Genomic DNA, 18,343 nt, shown 5'->3' on the forward strand with positions numbered 1-18,343 from the left:
ATCCCGCTGAATCGCATCCAGCTTCGAACGAAGCACCTCCACTTTCTTATGCAAGTTACCCTGTTGGAACAATAAAGCACGAAGCGGATTTTTTTAACAATCTGAGTTTTTTCACCACTCGAAATTGGAGTACCCCTTCAATATTAGTATCCCACGCCTTTTTAACAGTCTCCAAAAAACCCGGTTTATAAACCAGAAAATTTGCGAACTTGAACGGTCTATGTTTACTTTTACCCGGCTTTGGGATCTTTAACAAACACGGACAATGATCAGAAAGACGGTACGGATGAAAAAAAACCACCGAATTGGGAAACAAATCAACAAACGGAGTGTTACCCAAAACTCTATCAATTTTTTTAACAAGCCAGCTCCCTTTTTTGGTTTTTGACTCCATGTGTAATGCAAACATGAGCTATTTATGTCGAACACTTCTATTTCCGAAATACAATCTTGAAACTCTCTCATACCAGCCGATATGTTAGACACTCCCATAGACTTATCATCAAGATTGAGAGCTGAGTTGAAATCGCCCAAGATAACCCAAGGATTATTACCCACAAGCACCTTATGCTTAGACAAATGATACCATAATTCCCTTCGAGTAACATAATAATTCGCTGCATAAACAATGGAACAGAATAGTACTTTCTTGTCATGCTTAAATACGAGTTGGGAGTGCATAACTTGCGCAGATTGTGAGAGCAAAATAACATCAAAAGTACCCGGATCCCAGCCAGCAATGATCCTCGTTCCCTTGTCACAACTATTTCCATTCGATGTCCAATCCCAACGACGAAACACAGAAGAACAAACCTTGTTAAGATTATCAACATTCACATGGGATTCAAGGATAGCACAAAACGACAAACTATTTTCTTTTACAATCTGACGAACCTCCTGTTGTTTCAGAGGGCGGTTCAACCCCCTAATATTCCAAGAAGCAAGACTAACCATTGGAAACAACTGGAGAAGGAGTGCTTGCCCCTTGAACTTTGTGCGTCCCTTCCATGAGAAAATCATCCATCTCACAATAACCTTCCATCACCTCGTCTTCATCCGAGTCCTCATTACCATCTCCAGCCGATTTACTTCTTTGGCCTTGCTCCTCATTCACTTCATTCAAAACATCAAAAGGATTTCGAGACACCACATTAGTTGATTCCGATTTAGACTTCCCGTTATCTTTCCGATTAGTAGAAACTGGACGATATTCAAATTTTGGCTTCGGTTTATTGACATTAAATCCCACCTTTTTCGCTGCCTTCTTCCCTAGCACAGTAGTATACCCATCGTCGTCCACAGTAGGTTGCCTCTTTGACGGACCAGGATCCTGAACCGGCTGCTTCATCTTTCTATCATAACCCGGACCCTTATGTTGTTGTTTTTTATCTTTTGACACTCTAGGAGCCTGCAGAGGACAATTCTCATGGGTGTGCCCGAAAACACAGCATCGGCCACACCTATGAGGACACCATTCATATTCAACGTAGACCTTCTCCTTTACAAACCCATCCCCATCAAGACAAGGAACCGCAATCGTTAACTCTTCTTTCAGTTCAGAATCTGCTAAAATTTCTACCAGAGCCCGAGCGTAGCTACTTCTACCCCACACATCAACGCACATAGACGTGGTGAACGAATCCAAAGCCTTTGGCACACCAATAGTTGTAGCAATTAGACTTAAACCATCCTCCGTATACGCCGCTAGAGGAACCTCATGGAATTTTACCCAAACCTAAACCTTTTTCACTTCTTTTTTCTCAAGCTTTAACGATGGCGACCACACTTCTAAGAATAACGGCTGTGAACGAATAATCCATGGCCCCTCAGTAAGAACCTTTTGCATACCTGCTTGATCAGCAAACTTGAAGAAGAAAAAGCCGTTGGCATTCATCATCGACTTCTGCAATCCATACCGCTTCCAATTATTTCTAACAAAATAGTCCACCACGGGAAAAGCAACCCGATCCCCCAAGAAGTACCCATATAGCGTGTTAGCAAGCTTATCATGCACTACTCTGACCGATTTCCTAGAAAGGACCACATCACACCCATCCTGTTTCTCACTCGTCTCTAAGGAACGAAAATTCACTTTAACATCCGCCTTATTCCTTTGGACCACATTAGCAAATGAAAGAGTCTCATGGCACTGACCAGCAGTATCATCCTTGCTAGTCGTCGACGAAGATGCTCCAGCAGCAAACAAGTTTTCCACAGGTTTAGAAATACTCATCAACCCATCCAAAACCGATGCATTCGACGTGGAACTAGGGTTAATAACCACAGTGTCATTGTTTGTAGAACTAGGGTTTTGCATGAATCACATAATCAAAGATTAACAACAAGAAATCATTAAACGTTTACCTTAGATTGATTCTAGATGAAGAGAGGGATCAACAGATGATTGAGAGCTTATGCCAAGAAGATGATTGTAGAGAGGATTGGAGGATGTGAAAGTACGTATACTGATTTTTGTGAGATGATTAGTGAAGAAGATTAGGGTTAAGAGTTGTTAAGGTTTCACAATCTACTCTACTCACCCCTAAGTATCATCTTTTACATAAAACTCACCCATCACAATATAATTTACAGTTTCATCACCAAGTTCATGTATTTGTCAAATCTTTCGTAAATAACACATAACCATGCACAAACACAATATACTTTATCAAACCAAAACGTATACAGTTACAACGCAACCAATTGTGCAAGTAAACAACTAAACAAACAGTGAACGTGCAATAAATGCGAAAGTGGAATCTCGGAAACTCGAGTTGTCACAGCTTAGCCCCATCAGAATTGGAAAAACTATCTGCGCAACTACAAGAGCTCTTGGATAAGGGTTTTATTCGTCCTAGCTCTTCGCCCTGGGGAGCTCCAGTGTTATTTGTGAAGAAGAAAGATGGTACCTTCAGAATGTGTATTGACTACCGCGAACTCAACGCGTTGATGACTTATTCGACCAGTTGCAAGGGTCGAGTTTCTACTCCAAGATTGACCTGAGGTTAGGCTACCATCAACTGAGAGTCCGAGATGAGGATATCTCCACGACAGCGTTCAGAACTCGTTATGGGCATTACGAGTTTCTGGTTATGCCTTTCGGATTGACGAATGCACCTGCGGTATTCATGGATCTTATGAACAGAGTGTGTAAACCTTACCTGGATAAGTTTGTAATTGTTTTAATCGACGACATCCTGATCTACTCTAAGAGTCAGGAGGAACACGAACATCACCTGCGGCTTATTCTGGAACTTCTTCGATCAAAGCAGCTATATGCCAAGTTTTCGAAATGCGACTTTTGGCTTCGCGAAGTCCACTTCCTAGGCCACATGGTAAACAAGGATGGGATTCATGTTGATCCATCCAAGGTAGACTCGATCAAGAACTGGCCTGCACCACGTACACCAACAGAAATCCGCCAATTCTTGGGTTTGGCGGGCTACTACAGAAGGTTTATCAAACTGTTCAAACTCAAGTGCGATGCTCATTGCTTTGTAAACTGTTCGAGGCTTATGAATCCGGACATCGGCTTTAAGATCTTCCTTTATGCCGTTCAAAAACACCCCCAAAAGGCAATGTTCAGGCCAATTTGTCACGCGAGAAGAGCGTTTCACAAACTCCTGTCGATACTCGTGTATGGTTCTCGTTTGTTTGATACTACATAAATGCTCATCAGGATTTTGGAACTCCGCAGGCCCGAAGTTCTTTTGAAGGGCTCGGACTAACTCATCCCAAAACTCAATTGCTTGGTCAGTGGAAACCCATGAGTAGAAATCCAAAGCGTCACCTTCCAAATGCATCGTCGCGACATCGACTTGCTCATCTTCCGGGATGTTGTAGCACCGGAAATATTTCTCAGCTTTCAAAACCCACCCTCTCGGGTCTCCACCACTGAACGTGGGGAAGTCAATCTTGTTATAGGGTCGGAAATGACGGTTGTTGCTGCCGGAAGAATCTTCATCATCAAATCGACTGAAATTATTGTTCTGTTTTTCTTTCTTTTTACCCTGTGTTTTGAGAGCTGCCACTTCTTGTTGCAGGGATTCCATGGATGAGGCTATGGCGGCTATTTGAGCAACCATGGGATCTGGATTGGAGGGGTTTGGCTCGGGGTTGCCTCGGGTGACAAGTGGCATTTAGTTTCCCGGAAATGGAACCAAAATGGTAGGAACAAGAGATGGAATAAAAGAAATCGAATGATTTCTGAATCACAATAATAAATTCGCCCAATTCGAGAGGGGCTATAACTCTCCAAGTTCGTCCAAAGACAAATTAAAATTCAAAAAGACAACCAACATTTTGCAAAACAAAAATTAAATACTAAAGTTGAGATAAAACTGTTCGTAACTGCCCCACTACTCCACGTTTTCTTCACTTCCTGGCTCTAGAGGATTAAGGCGGGAATTAAATAAAATCTGCATTTGCTCCATCGATCCGCCCATTTTCTTATTCGACTGATCCGATTTTCTTTTTCGGGTATAGAGTTTAGTTGGAACCGTATCACCCTAGTTACACATAAAATTGGTAGTAAGTAGTAAATATACACTAGGTACACACCCAGGGGCGGATCTGCGTTTAAATATTGGGTTCCTAGGAACTCAGTCGGTTTGTAACTTTTAACGAAAACCTATATAGAAAATATAGGAAGAACCACAAATAAATTATGAGTGAATCCATAACAAAAAGTGTCTCCATTAGTGAAACGCGCCTTTTCGTCCCGAGTTCGATTCTCCCATCATATCATTATTTTTGTTATTTTAAAAAAAAATCAAACAAACCGCAAAACCCATATTTTAGGGTTAAACTAGAAACCAAAAGGCGTGAATGAACTCATCAGACCGCCCTCTTGAGACTCTGCCCAACACCTTTCCAGCCATCGGTTCCACCAATCCAAATCTCTCTCACTCTCTCAACGGTAAGTTGTTGATCTACAAACACAACAGCAATATACATAAGCATCCATATCTTAACAGGTGATTTAAGTAAGCCTTCATTTATCGGTTTCCTACTTTGTGATTTATTTCTTTAGAGTATTTGTTCAGTTTGATTTTTATCTTTTAAACATATGTTATGTCTGATTTTTAATTGAATTATGTTCAATTGAATATGCATTGGACTTTGAATTGAATATGTGATTTTTATTGATTTATTTGTGGTTTCCGTAATTTAAATTTTGTGTTACAGGAGGTCGGGAAATTAGAATCTAGGAGTCACAAATTAGTTGCCAAATTTAAATGGATTGGTCGTTTGATTATTGAAAATTTTAAACAATGGAGGGGTGAATCTATGTGTTTGTTTTGTTATAAAGTGTTGGTTGTTTTTTTTTAATGTTTGGTTGCTGCATCACTGTAGTATGTGTAAGTTTGCAGATAGAATGGCATCAAAACTAAAGCAATTTCAATTCAAGGGAGGTTAGGCAATTGTTTAAATTGAGTAATATGAACTACCTCTGTATATCATTTAAGGGGTCAAGTTATTCTACAAAGGCTTCTAACTATAAGAAGTGTAAGAAGGATTTATAGAGTGACAAGTGTCCAATAACCTAAAACTAAACCCACTACATCACCACCAAAAACCTAAACACCTACCCCCACCACCACCCAAAAACCTAACACCCCCCCCCCCCCCCACCCCCACCCCCACCCAAAGGCTTCTAATTGGTGGTGGTGGATGTTTAAGGGTTTTTTTTTTTTTTTTTGTAGTGAAGTTTTTTTGTGTAGTGGGGTTTTTTAGGTTATTGGACACTTGTCACTCTATAAATCCTTCTTACACTTCTTACAATTAGGATCCTTTGTATTTGATCCTAATCCATCATTTAAGTTGCTATTTTTGTTCATAATTCAAGCTCATGATAATAAGTCTAAATTTCGTGATTTTCTAATTTGTGTTCGAACATGTAGATTATCGAGCAATCATTTCGTGTTTGTGACATATGTTCAGTTCATAGCATATGTGATGTAGGTTACATAGTTATGTTTTGGAAAGCCATACCTACAACTAGTATCTTTATTTGTTTAATTGTGTACAAATCTTGAGTGTTTGTTTGTGCAAACCATTTTAACCGAAAACGACCTGAAGAAACACCAAAGTTTTAAGAATGGTCATTATGAGATGGACTAATTGTTGTTGTTATGTACTTAGTGTGTTCAGGATCCTTATGTCCACCTTTGTTGATTCTAAGAATGGTCATTATTAGATAGACTAATTGTGTTGTTCAGGCTATCCTACTATCGTAAGATGAAGTAAAAGGAAATTAATTGCAAACCCAGATGTGTTTGGTGTAACTACGGTATTACAAAACCATATGTAATACTGACCTTGGGATAACAATAGGGCAATATTCCTACTTTGTATTTTGTGGTATTCAGATGTGGCTGGTGTTGGTTTCTTTGGTCTTGTTACTCTAATAGTATAGGTAGATTAGATTTTAGGTTTTTATATTTTTTCCCAAAAACAACATGAGAGAAAGCCCTTTCTAGGTTTTTATTTTTATATTTATTCAGAAAGATGAGAGAAATCCCATAAATGAGTAAAGAGGGTTAGGGGCAAAATCTGATGAGTAAAACCCTAATTGAGAATTGATAAAGGATCTTTCATAGGGCTTGAATTCACCAACTGTGAAGGATGATGTACAATGATCCTCAGCAGCAGCAGCAGCCGCCGCAAATGTATCAGCAACACCACCCACCACCACCACCGCCACCGCAGCAACAGCAAATGATGCAACATCACCAATTTCAGCAGCAAATGGGACCACCACCACAGATGATGCGTCAGCCGTCTGCCTCTTCCACAACTCTCGGTGGTTATCAGGACTACCACCAACAACAACATCTCCCTTTCGACGGTTATTCTCTATTCTATGTTGTATCCCTACAAATAACTCTCAGTGGCAGGATCTTGAACTTTTAAACATGGAACCAAAAGTTTTAAAGAAAAAAAATAGGGGGGGGGGGCTAACTCAATGCATATAAAATTTATACTTAGAAGCGAAATAACGGCCAACTAAGATCCTCCTCTCTATAGTTAGTCGCCTAAGATGAGGTGTTATGTTGCAAGATGGTTAGTAGCTTTCTTTTCTAATACGTGCAGCCCATGACAACTTTGCTGCCAAAAGGATGCGAAAAATTGGACAGCGCAGAGCTGTTGATTATACCAGCACTGTTGTAAGATATATGCAGGTATACCATATGTTTTATCTTGCCTCCATGTAGCATACTTGTTCTATATTCGCCGCCATAATACTACACGATATCTGTTATGTTATATTGTGATGTAAATTTCTATGCAGACTCGTTTATGGCAACAAGATTCACGTGACAGAACAATATTACAGCCAACACCAGCTGCAGCAATTGATGTCAGTCACCATTCTTAGAATGTACATAATAATAATAATTTAATATGCTAATCTTAACATTTGGATACATACAGATGTTACCAACAGTTGCCTATTCAGATAATCCATCCACCAGCTTTGCTGCAAAGTTTGTTCATACATCACTAAACAAAAACCGCTGTTCAATCAACCGTGTACTGGTGAGACTCACTCTCTCTGCTCATGCATGCTTTTCTAATGTAATATCACACAACTTTATTGCTTTTTATAAAATTACTAAAAATGTCCCTCCTTTTAATGTCACAACTTGAACACATTTATTCAAGGAGAAATGTTAGAAGCATTAGCTATTCTCATAACGGTGAAGTGCTCATGTGCATTTATTTATTAGAAAGAAAACAATAGCTTACAAAAAAAGTAAACCTGTTGAACCATAGTTGTCGATAGCGACCATAGCGGTCGCTATAGCGCGCTTTATGGCGATGTGACTATGCGTCGCTATGTTGGTTATGGCGATGAATAGCGAGCTTAGCGACAGTTTGGGGGTTTTTTTTTGATGTTAATATCAATTAGATATAGCTATAAAATAGCTGGATTTATAGGTTTTTGTTAAATATACATGTAAAATATCATATATACAAGGGTATTTTGATGTAATATACATATAAAAATTTTCAAAAATCTTTTTCTAGTGTAATCGCTATTTATAAAATAGCTGTCGCTATTTTTCGCTATTCGCTACGTAGCCTATAGGTGCCTTGTCACTATTTGTCGCTATTCGCCATCGACAACTATGTGTTGAACCAACTAGCACATGCTTATTTCCATTTGAGGGGAATATTCCAGTGACACATGTATTTGTTTGAAGTGGACCCCTACCGGTAGGCGTCTTATAACTGGTTCACACAGTGGAGAATTCACATTATGGAACGGTCAATCTTTCAATTTTGAAATGATTCTGCAGGTATGTATGCTTTTTTTTATTGTGACTTATGTAGTCTAGAGAAACTGCTTGCTGAGATTTGTTGGAATTACAGGCTCATGATCAGCCAATCCGATCTATGGTATGGAGTTACAATGACAATTGGATGGTCACCGGTGATGATGGAGGCTCTATAAAGTAATTACATTTCTTTATGCAACTTATAAAAGTGTTAGGGGTATCGGATCAGAGTAGGCTCGAGCGGAAGCGGAACAAACACACACACACACTAGCTGAAAATAAAGAACACGAGAATTTACGTGGTTCGGTCAAGGTGACCTACGTCCACGGGTTGCAACTAGGGTTTTACTTTTATTAGATGCTCACAACTGTTTTTAGAATGACACAGATTACAATTACATCATAGGAATTTATAGAACAAGATTAGGGTTTCCTACTTGGTCAACAAGTTAACTAAGTGGGCCTAATAACTAGGGCCGGCTAACCCTAATTAGGGCCGGCTACCCTAAAGCCTACGAACCCAACAATCTCCCACTCGGAGGCTTTGCATAGTCCACAAAGTGCATCCAAGAAACCCATCACCAGTAACTTCAGTAATCTTTACGTTCAAGCCTTCCCAGTCTCCAGTTCCAAGAACAAGCTAAGACTTCAGTCACATCCAAGCCACCTAGTTGCAATCACACCTCTCATCAAGTACCTGAGAAACCAGTTGAAGCTCCCACAAGCTCCAACCCAACAGTTTTATCAGACACATTCTCTATCTCAACCGGCTTGCACGATCCACCAGCTCCAGAGATACACCGAGAATTAATACCACTCTCCACATTTTGCAAACTATTTCCAGGATAGTTTTTTTCTTCAGTCGGAATCTTCGTCTTCAAAACTCAACGATTCTTTGTGATTGTACCCGGAACACGACCCATGCTCCCACTATTGTCAAATCCCCTGACTGGCTTAAACTTAGACCCCCGACCACATTCAACTGACATCCCCAAAGCACCAGGATTCAAGTTCGCAAATTGAACCCTCTTCCGCTTATTAGATTCAGTGAACCAGACTTTATGTTGTACAGGGATGGCTACTCCCTCAACAGGTATCTCAACTAGATACAACGATCCTCGTCTCCTCCCACAGGCAACAACAAGATTTCCATCAATCACCTTCCACTTCCCACCACCAAACTTAACATCTAGTCCCTGTTTATCCAGTTGACTAACAGAAATAAGTTTCTTCGTTAAACCTGGAATTACCCTGACGTTCTTTAAGTTCCATGTAGTGCCCAGTGGAGTCTTCAGATTGACATCTCCCATACCCGTAACATTAAGAACATGACCGTTAGCTAATCGTACCTTTCCAAAGTCTCCTTTTTTTAGATTCACCATCGTCCCCCCGCTGTGCATGGCGTGAAACGAATAACTAGAATCCATAGCCCAAGAATCTATAGACTCTTCACAGCAAACCAGTACGTCACCGTCAGATTCATCTGACACAACACTGTTTACATGCTGGTTACCACCCTCTTTCTTAGTATCAGGACACTCGTTTTTAACATGCCCCTTTATCACCACAGTTCCAGCACCTCACATTCTTCCCAGCTTTAAACAAGCTTTTCCCACGACTCCCACTGCTTCTGTTTTTACCTCTTCCCCTGCTAACACTAAGCATACCAGAAGTAGATCCTCCACTAGTGTTCATCCGGCGAACGTCTTCACCTAAAACACTATCCCGGACCCGATCAAACTTCAAATTTCCAGTTCCAGCAGTTTCAGTGACCGTTGTCACAAATCCTGACCAGCTATCAGGTAAGGAAGATAACAAAACCACAACCTGAGTGTCATCATCCAACTTCATGCCCACAGTTGCTAACCTGGACAAAATTGAATTGACTTCGTTAATGTGATCAGCAACTGGACTGCCCTCGTTCATCCTCATATTAAACAGTTCCCTCATCAAGAATACCCTTACCGGCAGACGACTTCTCATACATATTTGACAGAGCTGCTAACATATCACGAGCAGTTGTTTCTTTCATGATATTAAATGCAACTCTCCTCGTCAAAGCCAATGTAATTTTACCTCTTGCCTTTTTGTCCTTTGAGTTCCAAATTGCTTCGGCAGCTTTATCCATTCCAGCAGGTTTTTCTTCCAGTACCACATCTAAATCGCATTCACCAAGCAACGCCTCTATTTGCATTCTCCACCATGCAAAATCAGTACCGTTGAACTTCTCGGTTCGGAACTTCCCGTCTTTAGCCATAACAAACGAGAAAACCAGAAAAAACCACAAGGAACCAAGCAACCGAAACCCGAGCAACTTTCAATAAACCAGAAACCCGAAGTACCCGAACCAGCGACTTCTCCTGCAAACCCGAGCGTAAAATCAGCGAATAACCAGGGTTCAAGAACCGAAACCCTAATCGCCAAACACCCCAAAACCACCAGATCTGCAACAGCAAACCCTACGGCGCAAACCCTAGACCTTACGAGCCGTAACCAGAGAATAGGTACGGGCCGTAAACAAGTCAGCGGCGACGGCAGCAACAGCAGATCAAGATCTCTCGTCCAGTTCTCTTTCTCTCTCCTGCGATAACCGTGTGAACCGTGTATTTAACTGAACCTTTGGCTCTGATACCACTTGTTAGGGGTCTCGGATCAGAGTAGGCTCGAGCGGAAGCGGAACAAACACACACACACACACTAGCAGAAAATAAAGAACACGAGAATTTACGTGGTTCGGTCAAGGTGACCTACGTCCACGGGTTGCAACTGGGGTTTTACTTTTATTAGATGCTCACAACTGTTTTCAGAATGACACAGATTACAATTACATCATAGGTATTTTGATAGAAACTTGAAACTGAAAAACTTCGATTACTGAAAGAACGATACAATTAGCCACATTCGAGATAGGCCTGATCTCCAATTTTAGAGTAAAAACCCTAATTTTATATAAACATAAACATCGACATCCCCATTTAACCCTAAAACTACGATACTTATCTAAGAGAAATAGCGGGAATGGTTACACCCACTACTCCTGATTACGTGGGTTAACAGCCCACTTCTAAACTACAGCTAATTGGGCCTAAGTTCGTATCATATTTATAGAACAAGATTAGGGTTTCCTACTTGGTCAACAAGTTAACTAAGTGGGCCTAATAACTAGGGCCGGCTAACCCTAATTAGGGCCGGCTACCCTAAAGCCTACGAACCCAACAAAAAGTCTTTTTTTCAAGTTGTGAACAAACCTCAGAAGATGACTTTTGTGTACCCATTTAACCTGTAAGGTTTGAAATATGGTCTTTAGGTATTGGCAAAACAACATGAACAACGTTAAAGCCAATAAATCTGCACATAAGGAATCTGTTCGTGATCTCAGGTATAAATAAATATACTTGCTTTCCATACGTCCACATTTTTGTTTCATTTATTATTAAAAGTTGGGCTTGTACTTGGTAACAGCTTTTGTAGAACAGATTTAAAGTTCTGTTCATGTTCTGATGACACAAGTGTTAAAGTTTGGGACTTTGCTCGTTGCCAGGAAGAACGTTCTTTAACCGGTAATGTTTTTGTTGTTTTAAATTTACTTTCTCTGTTAAATATTTAAAACAAGATAACTGGAATGTATGTGTCAGGCAGGCCATGGTTGGGATGTGAAGAGTGTAGACTGGCACCCTACAAAGTCTTTGCTAGTTTCTGGTACCTTTTTTAAAAATGGTTCATTAATGTTTTGTGTGTGTACACTTAAACACTTGTATATTTTGTTGTATTAGGTGGGAAAGACAATCTTGTGAAGCTTTGGGATGCTAAGTCAGGGAGAGAACTATCTTCATTGTTAGTGCTGCAATGTTTGTTATTTTATATAACTAGATTTACGACCCGCCGCATTGCGGCGGGTATTCTTTAGTTATAATTAAGTTGATTTAGGACGCGCACGTTATGTTGAACCTGTCGAACAGGAAAAAAATAGACGATGTAAAAACGTTCACCCACACACGCACGTTGCGTCATATTAACTTGCAAAATTTAGAACGAAACGTAAAAACGTTAAACCAAAGACGCATGTTACGATGTGTTAAGTCACAAAATTTAGAACGAAGCATAAAACGAAAATTTTACGGAAAATGAAAACTATAAAGGACCAAAGTTGAAAGTAAAAAAAGTTAAGAGGATGGATTAAAAAGTTTTGTGTTTAAAGTAAAAAAAAACAAATAGTTTTAGTTAAAAGTAATTTATAAAACACTTTTGAGTGAAAAGTAAAAAAAATCATTTTTTTTTTTTGAAAAACCCCTAAAGCCAAGGTTACAACAACCATATGCATAACCATTTTTCCTTTGAAAAACCCCCAAAGCCAAGACTACAACACATAAGTTAAAAATCATAGTGGTTAAATCGCAAAAGATGGAAACTTTTGAATTAGAAGTGAAAAATCAAATTAATCAAGGGGTTAAATTGTATAAGATGGAAAATTTTGAATCAGAAGTGAAAAATCAAATTAATCGAAGGGGTTAAATTATCAAAGATTAAAACTTTAAACTTAAATTGTCAAAAACTAAAACTTTAGGGTTAAAAAAGAAATTAAAATTAAAACTTTAAAGTTAAATTGTCAAAGAATAAAACTTTAGGGTTAAAAAAGAAAATTTCTAATTTTTTTTGAAAAACACCCTAAGCCAAAGTTACAACTCTTATATGCATAAAGTTGTTGCTTCTTTATAATGTTTAATGTTTAATTATACCTCTGATACTATTCTTATAGAGTTAATATTTCCGTTTGCAGTCATGGGCACAAGAATACTGTTCTTTGTGTCAAATGGAATCAAAATGGTAATTGGGTATTAACTGCGTCTAAGGATCAAATTATTAAGGTGCTCTTCTTTTCATACAAATTTTGAAACAACCACATTTCATTTCATTGATCCATGATGTTTGAATAGACGTTTTTTTCTTTTTTCAGCTATATGACATTAGGGCTATGAAAGAACTCCAATCTTTTCGTGGTCATAAGAAGGATGTCACAGGTTAGTACATTTTGTTATGCACCTAGTTTCACATAAGAAAAAAAGTAAGATTTGCTTATTTTTTTTTAATGTTAGCACTTGCTTGGCATCCGTTTCATGAGGAGTATTTTGTTAGCGGGAGTTTTGATGGATCGATCTTTCACTGGCTCGTTGGGTAATGTATCTGATAATTTCCTCCTGTTTTGCAAGAAATTATTTCTTATTTATTTTAATAATTAATTAATGCACAGGCATGAAACTGCACAAATTGAAATTCAAAATGCACATGATAGTGGTGTTTGGGATCTTGCATGGCATCCCATTGGGTATCTTCTTTGCAGGTAAATAAATTGTTGCGTGTACATACGTATGTGTGTGTATTTTTAAAATACTCAAGTGAAGGAATTGTTGATGCAGTGGCAGCAGTGACAACACAACAAAGTTTTGGTGCAGAAATAGGCCTGGCGAGCCAGCTCGTGATAAAGTCAACACGGGTAATAATCAAGGTTTGTAGTTTTTAGCTTCTTTCATATATAAAGATATGCTTATTATTGTTATTCCTTGTTCTGTGTTATTTAACAAGGAGGTTACAATGAACAAAATCCTGCTCTTGGTGGGCGCATGCCTGTTAATTTTATGGGTGGGCCGGAGCCACCAACTACTCCTGGAGCCTTTGCTGCTGGATTGAGTCGGAATGAAGGTACTATTCCCGGAATTGGAGTTGCAATGCCCTTGTCTTTAGATAGTTGTACACAGGGAGGAGACCAAAAACCACCCATATCCTCATCAATGCCACCACCTTTACCGCCAGGCCCCCATCCATCAATGTTTCAGCAGCAGCAAGCAGCATATCCACAGCAGCCACCAAATATGCAGCAGCATATGCCACTTCATTTACCCCGTCCACCACTTCATAACATGCCCCCCATGCATGCTCAAATGGTAATCCTCCTGTCTGCACTCACTCCCGTTTCGTCCGATTGATGCTCATTTTGTTTATTGATGTGGTGCAGGGCACAATGAACCAGATGGGCCCACCACCTATGCAGCAGCAAGGCCATTTTATGGGCATGCATTCTGGTACCCCACCAAATAATAACCAGATGTATCCTCCGTCAGGGGGTACATTTAACCGACCACCAATGCCAGGATTAGGTCCTTATCAGGTAAGATAATATGTTTCTTTATGGTATTTATGCTTCTTATAAGTAGGAAAGCTGACATGGAATTTGTATTGTGCAGCCTGGGAATATGGGAACAGTCCCACAAAATTTTGGTACGCCTTCGGGAATTGCTCCACCGCTGCCTCCTGGACCCCCGCCACATGGACAAACACCTCAGTAGGACTTTGTTGTACATCTCATGGTCTTTTGATTGAATTTTCAGTTTTTTTTTGGGTTCGTGCAACAATGTGGTCAAGTAATCTCAGGTTTACCATAAGGAAAAGATGAAGGAGAATGGATTGTTATTGTTTTTAAATTTTCATGTTTGAAGAGTGATTTTGACCAACGTTAAATACTAGGTAGGAATTAGATGTGCACTTGGATCATATTTCAATGAATTCTCCCATCGTATCTCTCATTTTGTCCTCCAGTTATCGAAAGCCAATAGGTGTTTTATTTGGTTCGAAATATTACTATTCCTAGGTTAGAACTCCGTGTGTTACATGAGTTGAATAATTTTTTTAATAGTAAGTATTTCTTAAAAAAAAATCTCATGTGTTGCACATGTTGAATAAAAATGTACATTACACAAGTTAAATAAAATGTAATTTAATTGATTAACACATCCAATCATCAAAACATGTACTCTTTAAAATGAATTTTGATATGCTATTTATTAATTATAACATTGTATGTTTTTTTGTATATTTATTATTAGGTTGGATCAATAAAATATTAAATTAAGTAGTTATCAAGGGTAAGGATAGTGTAAAAAGGGCCCGAAAGAAGCGGTCCATAAAGTGCAGGATAGGTTTGCTAATGTCTTGTATGGTTATTTTTTGGGCAGTAGACTCCCGTTTCCGATGGTAGAATATTATGCAAAAAATGTTTGGAATAAGTTTGGATTTTCTAAGCTTATGATGAATTCCGATGGTTTTTTCTTTTTTAAGTTTGACTCTCCGGATGGTATGAATAAGGTTCTTGAAGGCGGCCCTTGGCTAATCAGGAAAGTTCCGCTTTTTCTCAATGTTTGGTCTCCGGCAGTGACACTTAGGAAGGATGGGATCAAAACGGTTCCTGTTTGGGTAAAATTCCACAATGTGCCTATTGCTGTCTACACCGATGATGGGTTGAGTCTACTGGCATCGAAGATTGGGATTCCAAAGAGATTAGACAGCTACACTGCTGATATGTGTCTTGATAACTGGGGTCGAACAAGTTTTGCTCGTGCTATGATTGAAATTTCAGCTGATAAAGAACTGAAAGATTATGTAGTTGTAGCCATTCCTAAACTGGAAGAAGAAGGTTACGTCATGGAGAGAGTGTTAAGGTTGAGTATGAATGGAGACCGAAGAGATGTGCAACCTGCTGTTTATTTGGCCATGATATCTCTGCATGCCCCAAGTCAGAAGTGGTGCAGTCGAAGAAAGTCTCAGTTGATCAGGAAGGATTTGTAACAGATAAGCGGCGAACAGCCAAACATGTATTCCCCCAGAAAAAGCAAAAGCCTAAATTTATCTATAAACAAAAGACTAATGTAACTGGGCCTGAGACGTCTGGCACGAAAAACGATGATGAGACCTTTCATAAGGGTGGCACAAGTAATAGCGGTAATGGCAGCAATAAAAGCAACCTGAATTTACGTAATTCTTTTTCTGCTCTTTCGAGTGATCATGTTGTGGATGGGGATCCCTTTCTAGACCTGAGTTATAAGGGTGGCTCGAACAGAATTCTGGAGGATGATGATGGGGTTATTAACAATTTACAAACTGAAATTTCAGAATTTATGGCTGCTGAAACGAATGTAAAACCGTCTGAGGGGGCAAGCACTCCCGGATTAAAGGGTGTTAATGGGTAGTATTATGGCTTGGAATGTTAGGGGCTTGAACCGTCCCCTGAAACAAAGAGAGGTTCGGCAATTAATTACTGAAAATCATCTCAATATTTGTGCAGTTTTGGAGTCGCATGTTAATCTTTCGAATCTGGATAGAGTGTGCAAGGGGGTGTTCCGTAACTGGGATTGGTATTCTAATGGTAGTAGCTGCTCGAGGGGTACAAGGATTATAGTGGGCTGGAATAAGGAGTTGGTGGATCTTATGGTCATCCACCATACTGACCAGGTTATTCATGTGCAAACTCGTCTCAAATCGGATAACAAAATGCTTTTCTGTTCGTTTATTTATGCCGAGAATAAGTACCAGGACAGAAGAGTCCTATGGGAAAACCTTTGCAAACACAAAAGCTTTGTTCGTGATAGGCCGTGGGTGGTGATGGGTGATTTTAACTCGGCTCTTTCTATTGAGGATTGTCTTGTTGGATCTTCGACTCTTTCTATTGGTATGAGAGAGTTTTATGAATGTATACAACATAACGAGCTGGTTGATGTCAAGAGCCATGGGATGCATTTCACATGGAATCAAAAGCCGAAACAAGGAGTGTGTCACACCCCCAAAATCCACCTGCGGAGTATCGCCGCTTGGGAGCGTGACTGACCAGGATCAAGCCACCAATCATATCGAACATGTAATTAATAAGTATAAGTAAAAGTAAATGCCATTCAATCACCAATATGACAGGTGTTCCAAAACATAAGTATGTTATCACTGTTTAGCGGAAGCGTATAAATAAAACCCAACATAAATAAGTATGTACTGTCATAAAGTGTTTAACAAACAATCACGATCCAAGCCCACAACGACCAGCTCCTCCCTGTGCAAGCTCCATGTATCTAACGACCTGCAAGGCATGTAACAGAGGATCAACAACTAGTTGAGCGAGTTCACAGAAAGTAAATGCGTAATAGTAAGTTCGTTTGTAACAAGTAGCTCTACTGGGCCGATAGTACGTTCTATTGGTGGGGGCTTCCCATGTTGTATAACCACTAGACTATTCGTAACCATAAGTGTTCTACATATCCCGAGAACAGTAATACGTACAATATTTACGTAGGATTTACGTAAGTGCCCTTCACAACCGAGGACAGGGTACGCGGGGGTTTACGTAGGTTTTACGTAAGTGCCTGACACAACCGAGGCAGTAGTGAGTATAAGTTCACGTAGGTTTTACGTGAGTGTCCTTCGCAACCTGAGGACAGTGAGTAGCATAAGTATACGTAGGTTTTACGTATGTGTCCTGCACAACCGAGGACGATGGTAGGTAGTCTAGTAACAGTGTAAGTACGAATCCATTCAATCTCATTCCTTTAATCCCATTCCCAAGCCCTGGGAATCCCATGCCTTAGTAAGAGTGTGAACTCACCTTGGTTTGCTCGGTATGCTAAGTATGTGCTCAAAGTAAATCAATCACGTCCTAAAGTACGCACGTATACATAATCAGTTTATATTCAAGTTGTTCACGTATAGATATAATCACAGAAGTACTGAACATGTATTCAATATCATACAAGTCATGCACATCACTTAACAGCAGTTAATCAATCCAGTTATCTTCTAACAGAGTTAAGTCGAGTTACTGTGCAAAGTATTCAAGTCGGCGAAACACAAATTGACGAAACATACTCTGTTTCGTCAATCACCCTTTGGCGAAACAAGATTCTATTTCGTCGATAACCCTTGGCGAAACACATTCTGTTTCGCCGAGAGTTCTGTTTCGCCAAACAAGTCAGTTACGTCGAACATCAGTTACGTCAAATTTCAATTACGTCAATCATGCCGATCAGTTACAGTTACAGTATCAACACAGAAACCCTAGTCAGCCGTCGTAACGATACGCAACAATCATACAGAAAACATACAATATTCAGGACATCGGTAACATAGTTCTAACACGAAATCATCAGATCGGCAAGAACATTCGTCCCATTCACATAAAATCATAGTATCGGATTAACAATATCAGTAACCCAGTTTCATTGATCAACCACTCATTCAGTTTGACA

General features: G+C 39.5%; 1 protein-coding gene across 4 annotated transcripts; it reads left to right on the plus strand.

Moving 5' to 3' along the window:
• The first annotated feature begins 4,764 nt into the window (after positions 1-4,764).
• Positions 4,765-14,863, plus strand: LOC110944666 (flowering time control protein FY). 4 transcript variants are annotated; one of them, XM_022186319.2, is made up of 19 exons: positions 4,765-4,918; positions 6,603-6,850; positions 7,096-7,184; positions 7,295-7,363; positions 7,438-7,542; positions 8,211-8,306; positions 8,380-8,462; positions 11,593-11,664; positions 11,748-11,845; positions 11,925-11,984; positions 12,059-12,119; positions 13,063-13,150; positions 13,240-13,303; positions 13,379-13,457; positions 13,534-13,623; positions 13,700-13,788; positions 13,866-14,224; positions 14,296-14,448; positions 14,525-14,863. In XM_022186319.2, the coding sequence occupies exons 2-19, from the start codon at positions 6,628-6,630 to the stop codon at positions 14,624-14,626; spliced, it is 1,980 nt and encodes a 659-aa protein (XP_022042011.1). In that variant the 5' UTR covers positions 4,765-4,918; positions 6,603-6,627; the 3' UTR covers positions 14,627-14,863. The 4 variants fall into 4 exon arrangements, with proteins under 4 accessions (XP_022042011.1, XP_022042024.1, XP_022042017.1 ...); XM_022186332.2 differs by having other exon boundaries at positions 13,700-13,776; XM_022186325.2 differs by having other exon boundaries at positions 4,773-4,918; positions 6,591-6,850.
• The last annotated feature ends 3,480 nt before the right edge of the window (positions 14,864-18,343 follow it).

Source organism: Helianthus annuus, chromosome 1 (genome assembly GCF_002127325.2).
Source record: "Helianthus annuus cultivar XRQ/B chromosome 1, HanXRQr2.0-SUNRISE, whole genome shotgun sequence".
NCBI classification, from domain to species: Eukaryota; Viridiplantae; Streptophyta; class Magnoliopsida; order Asterales; family Asteraceae; genus Helianthus; species Helianthus annuus.